Raw genomic sequence first — 25,458 nt, forward strand, 5'->3', positions numbered from 1 at the left:
TGAGAGCTGTGCGTGTTCTTTTCTGATCAGGTTCAAGTTTTCTTCTGCATGTGCTTGCCTCCCTAGCCTAAATGCATGCATACACTGACACCAAATACTTTTATTTGCTTCCCTTTGATATCACCTTAAGCTAGGCACAACAGCCAGGGAGTAGCTAGAGTGATGTTAACATGTTGTCAACTAGCAGCAATGGCAACGCTTGCCTATTAATGAGGAAAGAGAATGGCTAATTCCTACTCATTTCTATTCTGGAATCCAAATGTAGAATTTGAAAGCAGCAGCTCATTGCTGCTTGGTTGATGCTAATTACTTTCCAACCATGGTGTGAGTAAATAGGTGATGTTTAGAAAGCCTAAAATGTAAGCTCTTTAGGGGGAACGACACACACCTTCTGGGGGCTTACTGTGTAGTTATGCAGGTTACAAAAGGAATATTTGGGGACCCCACCTCTGATAGTAGTGGGGGTTAAAGATGACTCAAAGAAGGATATTAACAAATGGTGCCCTGATTCCCTTGTTGTAATTAGTTCTGTCCCTGTGGCATCATTTTCTCCTACAGTCCCTGATTTCCTTTTGAGTCTGAGGAAACTGACCCATCATGGTGAAGGCTCATGTACATTTCACAGTCCATTTTACTTGTATGAGTCCTTTAAACTCTCCACGGCCACATCCTTGATGAAGGACTACCAGGCACTAGCCGTTTATTTCCATTCTGCAAGGAATTGGAGAATTGTTTTCTCGCTGCAAACACCTTACAGGCGCGATGCTCACCCTCCTGTATTTGTTAGAATAATCTCGGTGCTTGTTAGAGGCAGCATTTCCTTCTCCCTGAGGTAGAAATTCCAAGCCAAGATGTCTGAGGTAAGAAGACCCAGTGGTTAGCAAGCTTTTTAGGCGATTCTGATGATCTTTTTCGTGATGCCACTGCTGGCTAACAATGATCTCAGTGATAACTATGGGATTTGAAGAAGATGCCTGAATTTCTCCAGTGCCCTATTGAAATCGTTGGGATGGAAGAGCTTGCTCTGTACGAGTTTTCTCAGAGTTAGTTAACTATTATTTCACTCAGACATACCTGTTAACATCTACAGTGTAGCAGATACTGTGTTGAATGCTAGGGATAAGTGATAAATCAGATAGAGTCTGTGTTCTCAGATGTCACAGTCTGCTAAGGACACAAACATACACAGCAGTGAGTGGCACCAAGCACAGTAGCTGGATGATAATCATGGAACACTGGACCCAAAAAGATGCAGAGTTAGGAATAGTGACGTAGAGGAAATTTCTACTGTGTTCTAGTAGCTTTCTGTATTGGGTTCTCTAGGAGTATCTGTCACAAGGTGAGACCAAGAATCTTGGGGAACTAACTCTTGGTCATATGGGAAGGGAAATGTTGCCCTTAAAAATTCCAGTCTGGGGGCACCTGGGTGGCTCAGTGGGTTAAAGCCTCTGCCTTCGGCTCAGGTCATGATCCTAGGGTCCTGGGATCGAGCCCCACATCGGGCTGTCTGCTCAGCAGGGAGCCTGTTTCCTCCCCTCTCTCTCTGCCTGCCTCTCCACCTACTTGTAATTTCTGTCTTTCAAATAAATAAATAAAATCTTAAAAAAAAAAATTCCAGTCTGATAGAGAAGGCAGGTCCAGATATTTAACTAATGGATTTCCCCCCAGCTGATAACGGTTTGGTCACTAAGAAGCAAAGGCAAACAAACAAAAAACTCAAGAGAAAGCTCATGTTGCCAAGAGGGAATCTCAAAAGTGACTTTGGGGATTTGTGTCACTTCCAAAAAAATATGGCCATTTTATTCTTAAAAGCTTAGAGGAGATGTGGTTCACTTCATTGCCTGGAGTTTTGAAGGCTATGTGTCCCATTTTTCATTATCCAATAATAAATATCATAGTGAAAGTCACCTTTAACACTTAAATATTGCTTGGGTTTTATGAGATTGGGTTGAATGGCCCGCCATGGTATTAAAAAGCCGTACGGGTGAGGTTCACACATGCTTCATAAAGCTGTATATAAAGCAAGCACCTGTATACCATCCTTTAAAACGAGAGCATTCAAGCACGGCATTTAGGCATGAGGGGCCTCTGCTTGTGGATTAAATCTGTTGGTAATGCTAATTTTTAAGATATAAGAAGAGGAGGCTTGAGGCAATTAGAATAGGATTTGCTGCCGGGAAGGGTAATCCACCTGGAACCGTGGCTTCCATCAGCGGGACTTGTGGATTGTAGCCCAGCTGGAACGCGGGCATCGTGGGAGGCAAGCAGATTGTAATAAGGCTCACTAGCCAGTAGCTGACTGTGAGGTCCGTGCAGCTGTTCCGGCTGTCCTCATGGTGGTGGTCTGTGGCACCTGTTTAGACCAACTGTACTATTATCATTTTCCATTCAGCAGAGGAATTTACAGCAGCGTCACTGTGCAAGGGAGGCAGGAATTAGTCTGGTGCTTACTAGCATCTTTAGCTTGATATTGTCATCCTAGCTTTTCTTGCCAAGCAAGGGAGAGGCAGAAGCTGACCAACTCTGGCCACAGCTCTCTTATTTTATTTTTTTATTGAGGTATAATTCACATAATTTAAAATTAGTCATTTTAAGGGAACAATTCAGTGACATTTAGTCCATTAACAGCATTGTACAAATACCATCTCTGTCTAGTTCGAGAACATTTTCATCACCCTAAAGAGAAAGCCCAGAATCATTAAGCTGTCACCTCTCCCTGCCCCTGCCAAACACCAGTCTGCTTTCAGTCTCTATGGATTTACCTGTTCTGGGCATTTCTTTTAGATGGAGTCATAGACTATATGACCTTTGTGACTGACTCCTTTCTCTTGGCATGTTTTCCAAGTCTATGCATATTGTAGCCTGTATCCCTACATTGTTCTTTTTATGGCTGAATAATGTTCCATGTGTATGTCCCATAATTTCTTGATCTGTTCATCTGTTGATTACTGTTTGGACTGTTTCCACATGCTGGGGCCACATTTTTTGAATAGTGCTACTGTGAACGTGAATGTACATGTTTGGAGTGAATGTACATGATGGAGTTCCCATCTGCTTCCAATTAATGCACATGTAGGGGTGGAATTCGAGTATATTATTTGTATAAAATACTCCTTGCCTCCACCCTGCCACTGGGATTCTACCCTGGGGGGATGGTACCCCTCCCCTCAATGGGAGCAGGCTTGTCCACACGACTTATTTGGGCCAGTAAGTGTGGTGAGAGCAGAAAGTGTGGTGAAAGCGCCCCTTGTGAAGAGAAATCTTAGGAGCCATTCTGAGGCCCTGGGAGACTCCTTTCCCTCATTTGAGAGTTCTGTAGGTGCGGCAGGCCTCACGGGGTAGAGCAATAGGTCTTCTGACCACCTCCTGTAAGATACTAAATTGGACTGTGTGGGGGACTAATAAGTAGATGAGGGGAAATCTTTCTGCCTTGAAAAAGCTTACAGTTTAACTGTAATTTAAGCAGCTAGTTGGAAGCTCTACAAAGCACTACAGAGTGAAAGAGGAGGAATCCGCAAAGCTTTCTAAGAGGACTTTCAGTATGGCCTTAAGTGGGAGGAGGAATCCGCAGAACTTTCTAAGGGGGCTTTCAGTATGGCCTTAAGTGAGAGATCGGGTTTAGGTGTACAGAGTGCAGAGAAGAACATTCTAGGAAGTAGGATGGCCTCAACAGTGGCTTCAGGGTGGGCCAGCAAAATGCCTGGGGAGCAGTGAATTGGGTGATCCTTTTCAAGAGTTGGGTACTCTGGTGACATGGGGTTGGAAAGGTCTGTTGGAACTGGTATGTGAAGCACTGTGGCCTCCAAGCTCAAGAACTAGCTCTCTGCAGTCTGCCACTGAAGATACCAAGTATGGCACAGCACGATGGCTGTCCCTTGTTCCTTCCTTGCTCTGAAGGCTGGACACCTCCTTCTACCACAGTGGCTATCAGTCTTTACGTTTTTGGTGTTTGCTTTACACGCATCTCAGCTGCGCAACCTGAGTGACCCCTCTTCTTCCCCAAATGGATTATCTGTTTTTGACCCCCCTCTCAGATGAGAACATCTGTTCTCAAATGTCTTGGGGAGCAGGTGGGAAAGAAAGGCCCTGACATTTGCCAAATGCCAATGTATGTCAGGAGGTTTCCAAACATTACTGCTCTCTCATCTTCTCTAAACCCACCACCGTGTTGAGGGTAGGCAAAATTCCATTTTTTCCCCCAGAGAAAAGCTGAAGTTTTGCTCAATAAATGAGCTAATAAATGGAGATGGGCTATGACTCTTACTCACTCTTGTGATCCCCATGCCTGTCCTAGAATCTGGCACATGGAGTCTCCTAAGTGAGTGATGAACCGATTGGCATCATGGCTGACTGACTAAACAAAAAACAATAACAAGGTCTGTTCGATTCCAAACCTAAAGGGGATGAGATTTTGTAAGGTGTTGGTTCCGGGACTCTTTTTATCTCGTAAACACCAAAATAAATACTAAGGAGCTGTGGTGAATGTGGTCAGGGGCTAAGATGACACAGCTTTGGCGGAAGGAGGGAGGGAGGGACTCTGCGGGTTCCTGGATAGAGTTGGCTTAGCTAAGAGTGTGTTCCCATTTATCTCTTCTCCTGCTTCTCTGGACAGACTGCTGGGTGCAGGAAAATCCGTTGCCTGATCCTTTTCAAGTACATTGTCAAGGACGTTTTCTGGCCCTTTGCTGTGGGATGAGAGCTTTTTAAAAACCCTAGCTAGAAAGGAGGGAAAAGGGAAGAAAGCAAGGTGAAATGTAATTTCCTCTTTAATATAGACTGTCATCTAATCTAATATTATAGAAAATGATTAGATCTTAAAAACCTATAAATTACGTTTGACAACTCTCTGGTGTGCCTCTGCTTTCCCTCTCGGCAATTATACCCCGCGACGGTGGGCTGAGGAGGAGCTGGGCTCCTGAATGCAGTTTGTTTATTGGCTCTTAATGAGAAGCAATTAATCTAAATCACCATAGGGGTGGATCCTTTGCCGAGCTTTGGAATCAGAAGTGGCAGTTGGACCTTTTGACAAATGTGCTGCTCTATCCTGAACCACACCAGAAAGTTGGTGAGGGGATGTGGGGTGTTTGTTTTCTTTCTCCGAGCGCTGAGGAAAGAAAACACACACACACACACACACACACACACACACACACAGAGCAGTCACAGAGGGAAGAAGAAGGCCAGTGTCGGGCACCTCCATATCTTCAGTCATCTCTCCTTCTCTCCTGCCTCTGCCCACCCTCCTCGACTGAGGCAGCTGTGGCTCCTCATTACGTGGTTCCCTGTGAGGCCCTCCACTCCATTTATTGCTGTGATTGTGGCTTTCTCTCTCCTGCCTGCCTGGGGACCACCTGGTTCAGGATGAGGGGTCATTATGGAGAGGAACTGCCTGGCTAAATTGCTACCTCGCTGTCTCCCCCCCCCCCCCCGCCCCCCTCCCCTTCATGTCAGGAAAGAGGAAGCAACACCAAACAAACAACAGGAACTCTTAAAACCCCTACAGGAAACAAAGGCACACAGTACTGCCTTGGCCTCTTTTGTTTGGGGAGAAGGGGTCCAGATTTGCAGCTGAAAGGATGAAAACAAAAGGGGGAGAGGATGGTGGAGGAAAACCTTTCCAGTAAAAGCTTCAGTTTGATTGTTTTCTGCCTTTGTTTGCCTGCTCTCTGTCATTCCATTGCTATGTCCTCTTGCTCACATCTACTGTGCCTCTTGCAAAGGAGAGTTCAGCAAGAAGAATTCAACTTGGGAGGTAAAGTTCCGAGTTTGAGCCCAGTTTTCCCACTTGGTAACTAGCCGTGACCTCCAGTAAGTCACGCAGCGCCAGCTGGAGTGGTTCCTTGCCTACAGAATGGGATGCGAGGGGCAGGATCCTGGCCTCCCAAAGATGTCCTCACCCCCAGACTCTGAGAATGTGTTAGGTCACATGGAAAAGGGGGAATTAAAGTCTAGATGGAATTACAGCTGATGAATTAGATCTTACATTAAATCTTAAAAACCTGTAAATGGCTGATGCTGAGTCGAGCCGACGTGTCAAAATAAGGAGAGAACTCTGGATTCTCCAGATGGACGATTGTACTCACAGGATTCTTTCCAGTTGGGAGACAAGGAGAAAGCAGTCAGAGGGAAGCCATAGGACAAAGACTGTCCTGGCCATTGCTGGCTTTGAAGACAAGAGGGGGCCAGGAGTCAAGGAATATGGGCAGCCAGCTTCTAGAGGCTGGAACAGGCGTGAAAACAGATTCTCCCCATAGCTTTCAGAAAAGGACTGAGCCTTGCTGACCCCTTGGTTTCAGCCTAGCAAGACCCATTTGGGGCTTTTGACATCTAAATTGTAAGATACAAAATTGTATTGCTTTAAGTCACTGATGTGGTCATCTGTCCCCAGCACTAGGAAATGAATTCCGTAGGTAATAGTACCTGGCTTGACTTTCCCAGGGAGGAGAGAGAGAGGATCAAGGAGAGAATATTTGTGGAAGGATTTGGCAAACAGTAAAATGGACAATACAACCCAGAGCCTGTGATATTGTTTAGCCTGTCCCAAAGGTGAAGGGAAGCAGAGCTGGGGATAGAAAGGACAGACCAAGTGCTTCAAGGGTCTCCCAACTCCTTTCATGGTCTGGCTCCATTTTGTTTTCTCTTTCTGGTAGCTGAATGTGTCCTCCCTGGGAGGGTGGGATTGGTGCCCCCATTCCCTTTCCTTGGGCCCATTCCCATGCTGGCGAAGGACTGTAAGGTGCCATCAGCTATTATGGACCGGCTCTTATGTGGGTCATTGGCTCAAAGGGCTGTTACCTTAAAAAGTTGCCTTGTTCATTGCTGATCACATCTAGCATTTAGCTGTATGTGAGTCCCCTCTTGCCCTTCTGAAGTGTGGGCAGTGAGTGGGGGGTGGGGGTTTGAGATCTAAGCTGTGTTCACATGCTCAGCATTCCTACGGAGCAAGGTGGGGCCCCTGAATGCAGTGACCTTGCTACTAGGACCAGTGATGCTCTCGACTGAACAGTTTCTTCCAACCTGACCGGGACATGGGATATTATCTATATCCCATCTAATAGTTGTCTTCCCTCTCCTAAGTAAAATAATCTTTCCCAAATATCTAGAGTTAGGTCCCTGAAAATTGCCTAGGTCAGGGGCTTCTCATACGAAGAATAAGATCCATTGTGGGGAAAGGGAGGGGAAAAATGAAACAAGATGGACCACGGAGGGAGACAAACCATAAGAGATTCTTAATCTCAGGAAACAGACTGGGGTTGCTGGAGGCAAGGGGGTGGGGAGTGGGAGGGATGGGGTGTTTGGGGGTGGACACTGGGGAGGGTATGTGCTATGGTGAGTGCTGTGAGTTGTGTAAAACTGATGATTTGCAGATCTGCAGCCCTGAAACAAGTAATATATTATATGCTAATAAAAGAAAAGATCCAAAGGGAAAAATACAATTAGCAGGTGAATTTACAAAAACCCTGTCCCCCCCTTTTTTAATATTCACCAAATTAAACAGTAAAGATAGTACACTAAATAAATACTATATCAGTGACAATCTGCAATTCTCAAATTAGTCATAATGGGTACTGTGCAATTAATTTCCATTTACCATCCTTTGTACCCTGGAATCTTTTCAGGATGTCCTTCCCACGCAGATTTAATGAGATGCTTATGAATTAGGGTTTGTTTTGTGGCAGACAGTATGTATGCTGGTGGGCATTATTTTCTGTGTCTCTTCATATAGACATTGCATTTGTGATTTTAGGATTTGAAGCAGTGAGTGACTCTTCACCCTGGGGTTCCACCTTGTTCCCAGACATGCACAGTAGCAACTTGGATGCTTAAAACAGCAAACACCTTGGATGATCTTGGTGCAACTGATTTGATATCTATCAAAAACTCCCCCAAAGCACCTGGTTATTATCTGTGCCCATGACAACGTTGTACCATATCCCATGTCTGCTCCCCATCTAAACCGTGTCTCCGCATACTCCGTCTGAGGGAGGGAGTCCAGGGCTGGGTTGGCGTCTTTAGTGTTCCTAATGTGGCCAAAGACAAAACGAGGCAAATCAAAACCCCTTCACTGAAACCAAAACAAAACATTGAAAGTAATTCAACAGAAGTAACGAAAATTACTCCTAACCCAAATCCTGTAGACTTCAGTTTTATTATTATTATTTTTTAACTGTGAAACTTCTTTGTCCTTCTTTCCCTGAGTGGGGTTGCTTTAAAAAAAAAAATTGGAAATAAACACGCCAAAAAAATTGTATAGATATTGATGCGTTTAATTTATCTGTATTTCCACAGACAAATTTGTCTGTATTTGTCTGTATCTCCACTCCACTGGAGTGGAGAGGGGCTGCTGTCCTGGGTGGCGATACTGTAGGTGGGGCCTGTAGTGGCTGGGCTGCCCGCAGTGCTCTCAATAAAGGTTTTGGGGATGACTTTTATTCAGGCGGAGTGAACTTCTCTGGCCAGGGCGCTGGTAAGCCACAAACAATGCATTGAATAGTTGGTCAGGCAAACTTGGAGACCCTTGAGTGACCTTCCCCCGACCACGCATCAGATGTTTACTGAGCATGGGCTTTTCTGAGTCCAGCAAAGAAAATCGGAGTATGAAATGATTGATGCTTTCTGCCTTTGAGGAACGGAACGTCTAGGTGGTCAAGGGAGATGAAGACAAGGGAAACAAAATGTAGCTCATGTTTTTAAATATATAAAAATACTTAGAGGGGCGCCTGGGTGGCTCAGCGGGTTAAAGCCTCTGCCTTCGGCTCAGGTCATGATCCCAGGGTCCTGGGATCGAGCCCCGCATCGGGCTCTCTGCTTGGCTGGGAGCCTGCTTACTCCTCTCTCTCTCTCTGCCTGCCTCTCTGCCTACTTGTAATCTCTATCTGTCAAAAAAAAAAAAATAAATCTTTAAAAAAAAAATACTTAGAAATTTTCAGGGATTTTTTTTTTAAGATTTATTTATTTATTTTAAAGAGAGAGAGAGAGTGAGCATGATCAGGAGGGGCAGAGGGAGAGAGACTCTCAAGTAGACTCCACGCTGAGCCTGGAGAGTGGCCTGGGGCTCGAACTTCTGACCCTAAGATCACGACCTAAGCCAAAACCAAGTGTTGGGCACTTAAGAAACTGTGCCACCTAGGCACCCCAACATTTTTGGATATTTTAAACATAAAACCATAGTTCAGTGTGATGATAGATTTGCCATCAGAGTTCATGGAACGCAGAGATTGTTCCGTGGGTGTATTCAGGAGGCTTCATGGAAGCGAAGGAAAGAAAATGGGCCTTGAAGGAAAGAATAGGCAGGGAGGATGCTGGGTTTGCCCGGCTCACGAGTGGCATTAGCAAGGGTAGGAATGTTAGGGTAAGGCACAGTGATTTGAACAAAACTTTCTGGGGAGTGTTTGCTAGAACGTGTGGTTGTGTTGTTGTGGTCGATCCTGAGAACAATATGGGAACCCAGTTGGGAAGTGTTGTTGGTGCCGGCTTGGTTTTCATGACATGGAAGGGGTAGTGGAGTTTCTTCTAGAGAAGAAACCTCATGTGCTGAGCTGAACTGGGGGGATCCATGCTGCAGTGCAGGGTGGGCTGGATGGTTTAAAGTGTGGAAAGAAGGTGGGCACCAGGGATTCCTGCTCCAGAGAGCAGGTCAGGAATACCAGTCCTGAGTTGGGAGGTACCCTCACCACCATTTCCATTGACGTCCCCTCATTATCCTGCCTTCCCCCCACACTTTTCCTGTGCTTAGAGCAGTGCTTACAATGTGCACAGATAGTTAATCAGCTCCCCAGTTTTTTCAAGAGCAGGCAGTGGGCCGCATAATCCTGCTGAGATTCTTTAAAGGGCTATAATGGGAAAGAGTGTGTGTGTATGAAGAGAGAGAGGGAAGAACATTATTATGAAGATAATATCATCTCATTGCAGAATATTGGGGAAGAATAGGAAGGTGTAAAGAAAATATGAAAATTACTTACGATCTTGCCACACAGTGGTAACTACCAACATGTAGTGAATTTTCCTTCGAGTTGTTTATGCATAAATATAGGCATGAGATATAAACAACATTTAACAAAATTGAGATTATGCCTTATGTGTTTTCAGGCTGCTTTTATACACACTGCTTAAGCATCCGATTATTTTTCAAGTGTCATAGAACTATTTGAATTCATACTGAATGGCTGCATAATATTCCATTGAATGGGTTTGGCTTACTTTGTTTAATCATTCTATCAGATATTTGTGTTGTTTCCAGTTTTTGATTATTATAAATAACCCTGAGATGATCGTATAGGTGCATTAGCCTTTTATTGGGTCCCTGATGGTTTCCTTGGATGCATTCCTAGAAGAGAAATGACAGGATCAAAGGAATGAATATTTATAAGAGTCCGGTTCCATTTTGCCACTTTGCTTTTCCAGAACAGTCATGCCAGCTTCTGCTCGCATCCACACTGATTGTCTGCCTACTTCACTCCACTGCCTTTGCCCTGGTCAGCAGTGTCCTCCAGGTTGCTGGAATCAGTGGTCAGTTCTTGGCACTCATCCCACTTAACGGTCAGCCTCATTGCCACAGCTGAATACTCTCTTCCCTGAGAGCCTCTCTTTCCTTGGGTTCAAGGTTTTGAGGACACCATGCTCTTTGGGGTTTTCCTTTCCTTCTCACACTCCTTTTTTTGTGCCCCCTTATCTCTTTGACCCTTCAGTAGGGTATGAGAGCTCAGTTTTCCATTTGCTGTCTTGTCGATCTGCAGATTCCCATCTTTCAGTGCTATTCAAACAGAGGTGCCTTGTAAATTCGTATCTGGAGGCCAGCGTACTCTCTGAAAATGAGCCTTGTCTACGATTGTCTCCTTAACGGCCCCTTTTGGATGTCTGGTAGGTGTCTTAAACCTAGCCTTTCCACAGCCATGTTTCTTCTTTCCGCAAGCTCCCAGCCTGCCCTTCTACTGGCTTTCCTGTCTCATACATGCTAATTTTGTCTTCCCAGCTGTTCAGGCCCAAACCCTATCAGACAACTTGAGTTATTTCCAACTTTTGATTATGATAAGAAACATCAAGATGAACATTCAGGTAGAAAACTTGGTAATGGGTCTCCTTATTTTCTCCTTCACCCCCCATCTATAAGCAGACCCATTTGACTTCTCCTTTAAAACATAACCAGAGGGGGGTCTGGGTGGCTCAGTCAGTTAAGTGTCTGCCTTTGTCTCAGGTCATGATCCCAGAGTCCTGGGATAGAGCCCCACGTCGGGCTCCCTGCTCAATGGGGAGCCTGCTTTCCCTCTCCTTCTGCCCCTTCCTTCCCACCTAATGCTTTCTCTCTTGCTCTTCTCTCTCTCTCTCGAATGAATGAATGAATGAATGAATGAATGAATGAATCAATCAATCAATCAACCTATCTTTACAAAAGAATAACTGGAGACAGAGACAGAGCCCATCTCAGTACTTCAGCACTCTGCTCTCCCTCTGGATCATTACAACAGCCTCCACCTGGACTCTGATCCTGTCCTTGCTGTGCTCTCCCTCCAGTGATGCTACATGCAGTCAGAGTGTAGCTGGACTGAAAGGATCGAGATACCAGCCATGGCCTGTCAGTGCTTTGCTCAAAGCCTGCCCCTGCTTTCCACATCACGTGGGACAAAGCCAGGGTGCTTCTATCACCCACAGACCCCATCTCCAACACTCTGCCCCCATCCCTCTTGTCCTAGCTCACTGGACCCCTGCACCCTTTTCCTAAGGTCTCCTTCTCAGGGAGCCTTTCCTGACTGGTAAAACTGCGGACCTTCTTCTTTAGCACTTCCTGTCTCCATTCCTGCTTCATTTTGCTCGAAAGGACTTGCACCGTCTGATAAGTGATATATTATACTTATTTGTTAGCTTATCGCCTCTTCCTCCCCCACTAGCATGTATGTTCTCCGAGGGTGGGGATTCTCCTTTGGTTTGATTAGTGCTCTTATTCCAGTCCTTATAATAGAACCTGGCATGAAGACTCAGTAAATAATGGTTGAGTAAATAGTGTTTCTGTGTGTGTTTGATTAATTTTCCTCAACACATTGTTTTATATCATTTTATGCCTTTTTTGAATATTTTTATTTTTGTGGATTTTTCAGAAGGTTTTATTTATTTATTAGAGAGAGAGACAGCCAGTGCGATTGGGAAAGGCAGAGGGAGAGGGAGAAAGAATCGGAAGCAGACTCTGCCCTGAGCATGAAGCGTGATGTGGACTTGATCCCATGACCACGAGATCATGACCTGAGCCTAAAAGAAACCGAGAGTTGGATGCTTAACCAACTGTGTTACCCAGCCCCCCATTTTTGTTTTTTAAAAAAATTGTGGTAAAAGGCTCATAACATAAAACTGACCATCTTTAACCATTTTTTAGGGTACATTCAGTTAAGTGCCTTCCCATTGTTGTGCGAATCTCCAGACTCCTCTCATTTTATAAAACTAAGAGTCTTCTACCCAGTAAACAACTCATTCTTCATTCCTCTAGCCACCCATCATTCCAGACTCATGAACTTGACTCTATGAACTTGACTACTGTAGGTACCACATGTAAGTGGGCTCATAGAGTATTTGTCTATTTGTGACTGGCTTGTTTCACTTAACATAATGTCCTGGTATTTCATACATGTTGTATGAAATACTTGTTGTAGTGTGTGTCAGAATCAACTTCCTTCATAAGACTGAATAATAGCTCATTGTGTGTATTTGTCACATTTTGTTTACCCATGTCTCCATCAGTGAATCCTTGGCTATTGTGAATAATGCTTTTATGAACATGGGTGTACAAACATCTCTTTGAGACCCTGCTTTCAGTTCTTTGGGACATATATATCCAGAAGTGAAAATGCTGGTTTGCTTGAAATTCCATTTTTAATGTTTTGAGGAACCACCATACTATTTTTCATGGTAGCTGTACTATATTACATTCCCACCAAAAATGCACAAGGCTTCAATTTCTCCACATCTTCACCAACACTTACTGTTTTCAGATTTTAGTTTTTACCTTTTTTGATCATGGCCATCCCAGTGGACATGAGGTGTGCTGTCTCATTTGTGGTCTTTACTTGCATTTCCCTAATGATTAGCCATGACAAATATGTTTTGTACTTTCGGGCCAATTTTTATATGTTTTTTGGGGAAAATGTATTCAAGTTCGTTGCCCTTTTTTTTTTTATCCAGTTTGTTTCATGTTATTGAGTTGATGTTTCTGTGCTTTTTCCGCTCGACCGGCCACAGTGATTGTTGGTTTATTGGTGATGCTTATGTTAAATTCTGAAGGACAAGGAGAAACATGCTGAACACAGTGGGTTAGAGTGGGTTAGACAGGGAGTCTAATCTTGGCAAAGTGAGCGGCATGGATAAATGGTAGTAGATGAAGGAGACTTGTAGAAGCATAAATAAGCATTGATGAGTATCTGTAAAATTTATGTGTAGTTTACATATTTTTCTCAAAAGAGGATTTATATGTATATGTATATTTATGTGTGTATAGTATATGTGTGTATGATGTATATATTATGATAAGGTTTCTCAACAACAGTACTATTGACATTTTGTGCTGGGTAATTATTCATTGTGAGGTGCTGTCCTATATATTATAATGTGTTTAACAACATCTCTGGGCTTCATCATGAGATTTCAGTAACACCCTTGCCTGTTCCAGTTGTGGCATTTAAAGTGTCTCTATACATTGCTAAATGTGCCCCTGGGGGCAGCAAGGCCTCCACTCCTGTCCCAGTTGAGAACCACTGATACAAAGGATGTTAGATAGATGGGTGGGTGGATGGATAGATAGATGGACAGATGGATGAGGGTGGTGGTGAATGCTGGTATATTGTTATATCATGATTAAAAGCCTTATCTATAACAGGCTGTATTTATGTATAAGTCAATACTCAACAACCTATCAATTATGTCAGTTGGTTTGGGGGTCAGCTTAAAGAGCATCTTCTTATATTCTTTTGTGAGCTTGTATTGATATTATTGTTATTTCTTATTGAGTCCTAACTGTGCTAAGCATCTCCCATTAAGACTCAATTATACAGTAAATTATAGTATTTCTCCCTTTCTATTCAGAGTTCTTGCATTCTGCGACCATTGTCAAAGCATTGAACTACAGTTTATTCCTTTGCATTTCTGAGTTCTCTGGCAGAGCGAGAGATTGAGAAACCTTTAGCTTTCACCCATTTTATAGATGACGGAGCGGAGAGGATACAATTGACTAAAATAACATATTCCTCAATGGTTTTGGAAGACATGCCAAGCAATAAGAAAGGGTACATTGTAGAAAGGTTTGTGAGGCTTTTAAAAGCATAAGCTGGCTAAGCACAAGCCCCTGCCTGATTCCTGAATTCTATGCATGATCTTTGCAATTTGCAAAACCCCATTAAAATTAGGGCCACTGTTGTTCAACTTTCCAAGGAATTTCCTGCAAAAAAAAATTACATGGTTTAAAAAAAAATTCAAATGTTGATAAACTCTAAAGCTTGTCCATTTGTAATCTGAGATACAGAAAATTCATATACAGTAAACAGCCAGATTCATAGAGACTGGTCATATGAGGTTCTCTCCCCTAGCTCAGTGATGCATTTAATTCCTTCAAGGGTTGGAATCTTCCTTTGAAGAGAGGAGAGTGATCATTCAAAGTCACAAATACATTTAGCATATTCACAATTACCTACTAATAGGTGTTCATGGTGGCAGTGTTTGATATATGCAAATAGAGTGCATTTTTCTTAAAATATTCCCAGCAATGTAAAATGCATGTGAAATGTAGGTTTTTTTCTCTTTTACCCTTTCATGGTTTTTCTAATTGTGTAAAAAAAAAAAGAAAGAAAGAAAAACACCAAAAACCAGCTACTAGGAGATTTGTTCTCTCATCCAACTCTTCAAATGGTACAATACAGTATCGTTAACTCGGAGCATGATTGCTGTACAGAAGCTCTGTAGAACTTGATCGTCTTGCACGTCTGCAACTCTGTTCACTGAACAGCAACTCCCCTTTCCCCCACCACCGATCCCTTTCATTTTCATCCACAAAGCTCGGGAATGATGGGAGCCAAGAGGGAGGCATATAATCCCCAGATTGCTTCAATTTGTCTCCAGCCTGCTTGGCATCACTTCTGACTTCAGCGGTGCTCTTACCAGGGTGATTTAAAGATAAAGGTTAATGTTTATTTAGCAGTTATGCATCTCTGCTAAGCTCTTTGAATCATTATCTCATTTAATCCTCTCAACAGCATTGTGAGTTAGATACAGTTAGTATCTTCTTCTATTTTAATAGATGATGTAAGAGACTTGGAAAAACTGAGTCATATCCTCACCTTCACACACAAAGTAGTAGACTGAGGGTTGGAACTCAAGCCCCCTGCCCCCGGAGCCTATAGCATTAGTAACTCTCGTAAACCGAATGTGAAATACCCTTTCCCCCTCCCAGTACACACATATACTCCCACTGCAGATCTTAATGTCAGGGAAAGCTGGATAAAGAACCAAAGCGAAAAGAAAGCAAAAGCAAAGTAAAACAAAATCTCCAATGGAAACACTTCCCCATTCACATGGTCCAAATCACACAAATGGAGAACTCACGGACATCTAAAGACATCGCTGTAGGTTTTAGACTATATACATGGAACTAAAAATTAAGGGGCAAAGGTTGTACATTTCTCTGTTTCAGTAGAAACAAACTCTCATAACTTCATAAGCATCACCTGCCTAGTTCATAAATTCAGTCCACAAACACATTTAATTTGGGTACAATTTAAAAAAAAATCTAATTCTATATGTTTAAAGGAATGGTATACACCTTTCATGTTGACAAATTCCTTGCCACTCCTTGTCTTGCCTTTTTCTCTTCATTCACTTATTTTACCTGCTTTGCCCTCTTAAGTAAGCATTTGCATTTGAAATCTCTGCTTAATAGTAAAAATTGGGGTGGATATGGGATGGTTTTATTTATGTATGTCCTTTATTAATATACAATACCTGTATTTTACCTTAAGAACAACTTCTGACGAGGTATTTGCTCTCATATTATATTTATCTTAATATTATGGTCCCCCCCCCCTTTTTTTGCACTAACATTTTATTTCCTCTTTGGATTCCTATTTATTTAATTCTTCTTAGTCTCTAGGCCAGGGGTGGCTATGAATGAAAGGAGGAAAGGGGCTTTCTTGAAGCTGCCTTTTTTTTTTTTTTGATTTTTGTGTGTGTGTGTGTGTGTGTGTGAATTTCTTAGAGATGTTTGAGAAATGGATGAAGCCATGCTCCTCTGACTCCTACTTGCTCCTTGGTAAAGACAGTAAAATGCTGTGGTTTCAAGGTCCAGGAGGTGTTAGGATTAGGGGCAGGTGGTGGCATTTGGGCCATTCAGAGGAGGTAGTAGGTCACCTGATCTGTGTTGAGGGTTCAATAAACTCGCTGGTGACCTGCCCAGCACAGATCGAAATCCAGAACATATGGGTTTCTGTTTCCCTTCATTTCATTCTTCTCAGAAACTGGCATTGAATACAGACACCGCCAGTGATATCAAAGTATATAAAAGGATTTCTGATGAGAATGTCAGAGAAAGGTTGCAATAAAAATGTGCTCTTGCCAACAGAAGCTCTCTAAACCCACCATGCGGTGCCAATATGCCTTATGTGTGAATTCATTAATGTCTGCGTGTGTGCTACTCTATGCGGCATCCGTGTATGTGGGAGTGTGTATTTTGTGTGGCACACATACATGCGGCATTTGTGTGTGGATAAATGTGCCTATGCAGGTGTGTGTGTGTGTGTGTGTGTGTGTGTGTGTGTGTGCATGCACCCGGAAGGAAACCGCTGGGGAAGAGACTACATTGCCCTAGATACTTGATGCTACCCCTTATTCAGTATATAGTCACTCATGGTATATAAAACAAAGTCCGTTTATGATGTTGGTCTTCTAATTAAAATCATAGGCATGAGGCTTCTTTATACCTGCATAAAATAAGCAGTTTAATTTCTCTGCACCAGGGAAAAACGATTTCATTGCCTGTTATGTAGCCCATCAGTGCATGGTGGGAAGCAAGTCAGGGTGGTGATAAAGCTTCATTCCTCCTCGGTGTGTGTGTCCTCTCCGACTTGGGGAGGAGCACAGATGCATCCCCTGAGGTGTTCTTGAGAGCAGTGGGGGTGCTTTTATCTGCTGTCCCTACCCCTTCACAGTCTCAAGGGGCTTGGGGTGGGGTGATGCTATTCTGTTTATGAAAAACCCATCTCAGAACATTTGCCCCCAATTATTCACGTATGAATGAAAAAAATAATACTGCATCCATTCCTTAAAAATTTGCTGATAACTAGTAATAACTTATTTCAATGAGGCCAAAGCAAATATTTGAGAAAAAGAAAGTAAATTTGTTTTGGAAGCCATAAAGGAGTAAAAGAGGAAGAGGACTACAGAATCCTTGCAGTGAAAGGGATTGAATCTGTTTTAAAGCTTACTTTATAATGGTAATATATACTATGGGTAACATTTTAAAAATCCTGCTATTTAATAATTTTATTCTATAAGGTATGAGAATGGTTTTTGGCTTTATTTTGTACTTTGGGGCCTGTGGTTCCACCATGTGTAGAAGTAACCCTAACGACTAGTGGCAGTATAGCCAAAGGCAGGAAAAATTCTAAGAGGAAATAAACTCATTTGCTCATTCAGTCGCTCAGCAAATATGCGGAACTTGAAGAAGCTGGGTCTCACTGGATAATAAAGGTCAAAAGGGCAGTGGTGCTGATGAAGCCAGGACAAAAGTAGGGGGTAGAGTTTGTTTGGCTGTTTTGAGGATTTTAGAATATAGGAAGATCAATGATAAGCCATCTAATGCTTTTATGTAGGGGATGTTGGAATAAGATTTGTTTTATAGTATAGCTCTTCTGGCCACAGTGTGACAAAGTGGATTGAGGGGCAGGAGGGGACAGCACTGAGATTGACTAGGGACGTTTTACAGTAATCCAGTGTAGAGATTATCACGTTTTGGACTATGGAAGTTACAATGGCAGGAAGAGAATGGATCTGATTTTAGAGCTAATTAATAGGTAAAATACATGGGGTTCAAAGACTAAGTAATTTTCAGAGGTGAGTGGGAAAGTAGAGTCAAGGGTGAATCTCGGGTTTTTGGTTTTATATTGAATCATTTGTAGAAACGTGAACTGAACAGGCAGGACATGGTGGGAGAGGGATAGGAGTGGGATCAGGTACATTGTGGGGCATGGTGAATTGGAGGTGTTTGGGGACTTCCAAAAAGAAGACTCTGCCAGGAAGCTGGGTCTGAGATGTAGAGGAGACCTGAGATCCAGATTGAGTTTTTGAGTCGTCCCCAGAAAGATGGTAATTAAAAAATAAATAAAGAAAGAAAAGCTTGGAAGAAGTCACTGAGGAACAGCGTGTTGGGTAAAAGAAAAGAGGGTCTAAACTGATGGTTTAACAATATTATAAGGAGATCCGAGAAGGATCAAAACAAATCTAAAGGAAGACAAGATGCAGGTGATGCTATGGAAGCCCCTGGAAGAAAATGCTGCAAGAAGGATGGAATTGCCATTGGTATTAAAGACTGTCAGGATTTCAACTGTGGGAAAGGTCTGAGTGTCTAAGTTCTGTTGGATGAAGTACTGGAAAGTCAGTGGCATGTTTAGTGAGACCAGTATCATTGAGGTACTACAAGTAGAAGCCAATCTGCACTGATGGGAGGGAGCTTTTAGGTAAATACTGAAAGGTCAATGATAATTATAGCGATCACTTGTAAGACTCTGTTATGCCAAGTACTCAAAGCCATTTTCAGATATCAAGATACTCAATTGTTGCTGTGGAAACTGAGGCCTCTAGAGTTAAGTAGGTTTCCAAGGTGACTCATGATGAATGGAGAAGAGTTGAGTTTGAATCTCCTTCCTTGGATGCCAAAGCCTTTGTGCTACACCATTCTGTCCATTTGGCTTGGGAATGGTGCACTTTTTGGAGCAGCAGTCTTTGCCCCAGGGGCCTTTGGGGATATGGGCTTTGGAAAGTATATAGAACAAAGGGATCATTGAAACCACCGAAGTCAATTAAATCACTCAAACAATTCATTCAGAAAGAACAAAACAAACAGTGGGATAAGATGGGGATCCTTTTTAAGACTAAAGGGCAGTAAGAACTATAGTGTGATAAAGAGTGCCCTGGAGAACTGAGGGAGGGGGCGAGGGAAAGGGCTGTGTGATGGTCTCAAGGTCAGGGAACAGAAGACCCTAAGAATATGCTCCCAGTACTTAAAAGATGGACATCAACAATGAAAGTACCTATAAGATGGACATCACAACATGAAGCTTCATTTGTATGCAGACCTAACATGCATAATATTCCAGCTCCATTCAGCAACGAAGGACTAAATCAGGGAAAAAATGCCAATATTTCATATGGAGACCCACATGCCCCTTTCTGTGCTGTGATATACAAGTGCAGATGACTTTATATTTATGCTTCAATTTCTTATATTTATTCTCTCATGCTAACTCCATCTGTATTTTCTCCCCTCTCCTTTCTTTAGATCATGCTTCTTAGTGATCCTGAAATGGAGAGCAGCATATTAATCAGCTCAGATGAGGGGGCCACCTACCAGAAATACCGGCTCACTTTCTACATCCAGAGTCTGCTCTTCCATCCCAAGCAGGAGGACTGGGTGCTGGCCTACAGTCTGGATCAGAAGGTGAGCACGCACTGTTTTTGTTCACATCTTGTCACCTGGTGAAAAACTCTTGTTTACCTCGTCCTAATTTGGGAGGGTATTCAGTGACGTCTCATCAGTCCCGCCGGGCTCCTTTGGTCCACGGCAACGAACTTTTCTTCCTGCTGTTTAGTATCAAAATATGCAGGCAGGTATATGTCATTTATTGGCGGTGCTGTTTATCATTTCATAGGCTTAAGATGGTTTCCTCTATAATTTAGTCACTTGACCTGAACGACCCTGTGGGCAAGTAGGAAATGTGCATTCATAGCGATTTTATAGTGATTGTAGTAAATGAAGGTGCAGAAGGGCTAAGGGGTCTGTTCAAGCCTGCCCAGCCAGTAGTTGGAAGGGCCAGAGCTGGAATGAATGTTGTCAGATTCCAAGTCTAGGGAGTATTCCTGCATACCACGCTGAATAAAATTTGAATATACCATTGTTCGTAGTTTAGCAAAGGAAGGAGTCTCAAACATGTCCATTTTGTTGTTTTCTACCAGTACCTTTAAGATACAATGATCCAATAAGTCCTCCTCTTTGAGCTCAAGATCCATTTATCCAGCTGTGTACTTGACCTTGCCTCTTGTATGACTTCGAAGGCTCTTGATTCAAGGTTTTCCAAAAACGGACTTCTGCCCTCCCTTCACCAGAGCTGGTTCTCTTCCAGTGTTCCCTGGTATCCATTTGGTTGTATCCATTTGTATCCATTTGGTTGCAAAAGTCCAAGATCAAGGAGGAATCCCTAACACTTCCTTGTTCTTAACCTAGCATCTGTAACCTATCATTCTGTCTCCATCTCTTAGTTCTGTGGACTTCTGTTTCCACCACCACTCAAACATAGGTCCTATCTGTCATTTGAGTAATAACCGGAGTCTCTTCCAGTGTGTTGGTACTGTAACTCAGACGATCTATTTCCCAAATGTAGATCTTTGGATCTCCACATTTTTTCCTTGCTCACAGAAGAAAGACCACAGTCCTCTGTAGAATCTGCTAGGACCTCGTTATCTGGTCCTTCCTCTGATTTGACTCACTTTTACCACTTTCCCTTGAATGGCCTTCTTTTAGTTCTCCCCAGTTGCCTCCCTGGCTCCATTTCCTGGGCCTGGAATCTTCTTCTCTGAAGGCACCTTTGTTGCTGTCAGATCTCAGATCTAATATCACTTCCTCAGGATGTCTTCCCTACAGTCCCTGACGAAGTTCAGTGCTGGGTGGTGTAGTGCCTTCCACTTCCCCTTCAGAGGGTGTGTCTTGCATGGGATTTGACGTTGACTTACGTGATCTTCGAATTCTCTGTGCTTCTACACAGACTCCAAGCTCCAGGAGGGCAGGACCGGGTCTGGTTTTGCTCTGACATAGCACCGGGACTAGCACGGTGCCTGGTACTGGAGAGGTGCTCAGTAAGTATTTGTGAGGTTAAACGCATTAGTGGAGGAGTGCAGAAGTGCTGTGGTCACGAGCCCGGTCAACTTGTACTTAAGGGACTTTAGATTATCCTTCTCTGTGTTTCCTTAGTAGAGAAACTTAGTACAAACTATTATGTAATCATGTTCAGAAATCAATCAGGGAAGGAAAATAGATAATTCTAAGCACTGCCTTGTGTAGGGATATCCACAAATTAACCTTAATTGAAATAGCTTTGCTGCTTCTCGCTTAAATCCTGAGACAGTGGCTCTTCAGTATGTATTTGAATATGTGATTGCAAGTGTGTGTGTGTGTGTGTGTGTGTGTGTGTGAGAGAGAGAGAGACAGAGAGAGAGAGAGAGAGATGTCAGCACCTTTAAACAATAATTTCACCATAACCTTTATATCTCTCATTAATGGAGCCTCATGGTGGGTGCCAGGTGCTTAATGCAATCCCCTGAGGACAGACACGTGACATTTGCAGAGCACAAGCCATTGCAAATACATTTCTTTCATGGCATCAAGTGGATATTGTATGAAAGACTTAGCCAAATGTCAGGTAGTCTGTGAGATTGGATGTTTTCATATTGCTATGAGTTTTGAAGCTATATTGACAAAAATAAATTTGGGGGCTATTGTTAAAGGCTGGATGTTAATTTATGGAGATGACACTCAGAAGTCCTAAAATATGTTTTTATTATTACAGAGACAAGATAGATTAGACATCTCATGCCAAGAGGTTGATAAACCAAGTGCAGTATGCTTTGGGTGTATCTAGAAGGAATATCCCTTTCCCCCATCTCCATAGCACTGAGAACATCTGGGGCATTGCTCATGAAGTAGTCTTGTGGGTATAACGCTTTCAAAATACTTTTAGGCTTGGTGGCTGCTTTTTTACATAGTAAAAATATTTGGAAATGTGGCAGTGGGTGTTGATGGATTTTCCTAATCACACTGCACATTTCTGGATGTATTATTCCTTAGGTACTCTTTCTTGTTGACATCTTTTGCATAAAGTGGCTGAATGTTCTTCAGGCCCATAAAGTTTCTAACTGGTGCCCTGCCATTCTTTTAAATAAATGGTGTAAGGAGGCAGACGATGCCCCGGCAACATTTGCAGAGTTGGCATAAAACACCTAGCCTCCATCGTCCAACGTTTAGAAGAGTTTTTCTTTATTTTGGAATAATTTATTGGTTTAGAGTCAAGGAGAGGGATGTTATGCAGCAGTGGGTGGAGAGTTGAGATTGATACACCAATGTCTTATTTGAGACTGGAACCTTCTCTGATGTGCATGCATTGAGGCAGCTGGTTTCTTCTAGAGAAAATGAAAAGTGTTAGTAGGAAGGTAACTGCAACATCAAAGGGAGATGTTTGTGGTGAGGAGGGAATCGATGTTTCCATTATTGTGTCTTTGATGCAATGCACTAGCAATTTCTTTAGAATAGGTAAGGCTATCTCGTTATGTTGTATGTATTACAAAAGACTTAATTGAATGATATTTTAAAGGGACAATATCCACTTGCTTTACCTTCCAGATTGCTACCTCAAAGCTGCAGGAGACCTCACTGGGTAAAGGCACTGCTGGAGAATTAAGGAAATACCTTCTGCATAGAACAAAACTGTAGCTAGAAATTGAGACATGTACATAACATTGTGTTAGTTGAGATGCTGGATGGCAGGTTGTGAGTCGACTAGGAAACATGGCTACCTTGTACTGGTCAAGGTCAGGTTCAGGGTGATCGCCCAAGCCTCCCAACCTCCAAAGCTACAAAGGGGTGGGGAGGTAGGGACAAATGCACCTTGCACATGACCCTTTGGAGGGCCATGGCTCTCCACTTTTGATGTGTCATAATATAACAAAGTTATTCTTTTTTTTTTTAAGGTCTTATTTATTTATTTGACAGAGAGAGAGAGAGAGAGCACGTGAGAGAGCACAAGCAGGGGGAGTGGCAGGCAGAGGGAAAGGCAGAAACAGGCTCCATGCTGAGCAGGGAGTCCTATGTGGGGCTAGATCCCAGGACCCTGGGATCATGACCTGAGGTGAAAGCAGATGTTTAACCAACTGAGCCACCCAGGCATCCCTAGCAAAGTTATTCTGTTTCCTGTTCAATTTGACCTGGGCTTTTGACCGAGTCCTTCATTTTGGCTATCCTAGGAGCTTCCCAATTCCTGCTAATTCCTGTGCCAGCTCCTCTTCCGTCCTACAGATTCTTTTGGCACTTTGCATTTTCGTATAAAGGAGCGCAATACTTACTAAAGGTGAGAAATTCTTTCTTGGATATATGAATCTTTGGAAATGCTTTATGAGAATCTTTGCAAAACAACCGGCAAAAGTAATAGGTTATGCTTGATCAAATTGGAATAATAAAAGAAAAGCTACTCCTCTCCTCTCCTCACCTCTCTTCTCCTCTCCTCTCTGAATCAAAGCCCTAGACCGTCTTTGGAGGGCTGTGTATTTACAGTTATTTAAGAGGCAGAATTCTCTTTTGTTTCCATCAGGCTATGGCCTCACTGATGACTGAAACTACACTGGGATGTTTTGGATTAGCTGGAGGGCTCAATAATATTATTCCAACTGAGATTTTTTAAAAAAGACTTTGAGATTGGTTTTGAGGATGTTACAGTCCTCTAAATGGATAGGTGTTGTTCTCATTGCTGTAGAAAGCTGGATTTTTAAACATTCTTCATTTTGACAAGAGACGTGGTGTAGTTTTTTGTTTTTCTCCTCCTCTTCTTTTTTCTTTTTTTAAAAGTGGGTACATGCTCATGTATTCATGGATACATCCATCCTGGCACAGGGAGGGGCCTTCCACAGGAGACACAGTGTTGAAAACAGCTATTTTTCTGCAGGAGAGGTGGAGTTACAGAACTCTCTATTATCATTTATCTTCTTGGCAAAATGAAACTTTAACAGATACAACTGGCTTTGGAGATCAGAGATGAGGAACTCGATGGGATTTCAGACTGTTGTTTTTCAGAGACTTCTGGACTAGACTGGTCTGGGATTAACAATATTTTCGATGTAAAAGCCACTTCCTGAAACACTAGCACATGTAAAGAAGGGTTGCTCTTGTAGAAGTTGGGTGGAGTGGGCTACTATGTGTGTTTTTCTGTCAGTTCATTTTGTTTCGTTTTTGATCACAAGCTACCAGCAAGTTCAATAGTAGCTGACGGACTGACAAGCAGGTTACGGAGCTGATGCAGTTTGGGGCATGGTCACTGGCCAAACAGAGTCCACAGCTGAGGAGGCGATGGTGGTTCCATGCAGGCTTCCCTGGCTGGACCCCATCTGGGGCCCTACATGAACAGGGCACTGGCAAATTAGAGTATCTGGAGTGTGTAGGGCCTGAAAATTCCAAAGGAAGTTTAAACCCATACTTCAGGAATGCTGGATACCAATAATGCTGTTCCTTTCATTTGTATTCTCTGGTAAACCCTCAGATTAGAAATGTAATTGTATTCAGAGCTCCAGGATTAGCAGGTGATGACAGCGTTCCTCAGGAACCCTTGGCAGAGACTCGCTTTGCATCTCCTCTCCTGGTGGGGATAAAGCTGCTGGGGATTAGCTAGGGATGACCGTGGTTTTGAAGCGTATCCTCCATAGAATGAGAGTACTACTGAAGGGCACCTTCTGCTTAAAGAAAAACATTGCACTTTCATTAGGCCCCTTCCATGCCTATAAAACCATTTGTGTATCATTGAAGAGAAAGAAAATTCAGAGCCCCACTCACCTATGGCAAGCTGACCGTGCTCTTGAAGAGATCTCGTGGGTTCAGTGGGGGTGTGCTGTGTCCATCACCATAGAAACACCGGTTTCCATGAGGCCACTTTCATGGAGGTAAGAACAGACACGGTAGGCCAAGAATAGCCCTATTTCATATTAAGGAGGTGGGGCGACCTCTGCGTTATTCAGATATGACCATTAATCTGTCTGAGCTGGGTTCTGAATGACAAAACTAGTGGAATGTACAATAGTGACTTGCATTCAGTGAGGGTTGTGCAGTTAAAAATCTCTCCCCGTGGTAACTTGGCTTATGAGAACATTAGCTCAAAGGAACAACCTTCCACACAGTTATGGATCTGGTGGCCTTTGTCTTCCCAAACCTGCTTCTCTGTATCATGTCCCAGAGTTTCAGCACTCTATCTCGACCTTCTAGGTGTCCATTTTGGTAAGCTGACGTATTTCTGTCAGAGAAAAGAATGTTTGCTAGAATAATTAATGGATGATGCAGCATATATGTGTGTTAGCTGGGGTATTCATGACCTTTTCTCAACACCTTACCCAAAGCAATTAAGCTCTCATGGTAGAAGTTCCGCCAAGATGGTATTTTGGGGAAGGAGGTGACTGCGGCTTATAGGT

General features: G+C 43.0%; 1 protein-coding gene across 2 annotated transcripts in view; it reads left to right on the forward strand.

The window, feature by feature from the left end:
• SORCS3 (sortilin related VPS10 domain containing receptor 3) overlaps nt 1-25,458 on the forward strand; it is a 603,811-nt gene that overhangs the window by 281,648 nt on the left and 296,705 nt on the right. For both annotated transcript variants that reach the window (XM_046028096.1, XM_046028098.1), the window contains exon 4: nt 19,523-19,681. In XM_046028096.1, coding sequence (XP_045884052.1) covers nt 19,523-19,681 — 159 coding nt within the window. The remainder of the gene's footprint in view (nt 1-19,522; nt 19,682-25,458) is intronic.

The sequence above is a fragment of the Meles meles genome, chromosome 13, assembly GCF_922984935.1.
Source record: "Meles meles chromosome 13, mMelMel3.1 paternal haplotype, whole genome shotgun sequence".
Taxonomy (NCBI): domain Eukaryota; kingdom Metazoa; phylum Chordata; class Mammalia; order Carnivora; family Mustelidae; genus Meles; species Meles meles.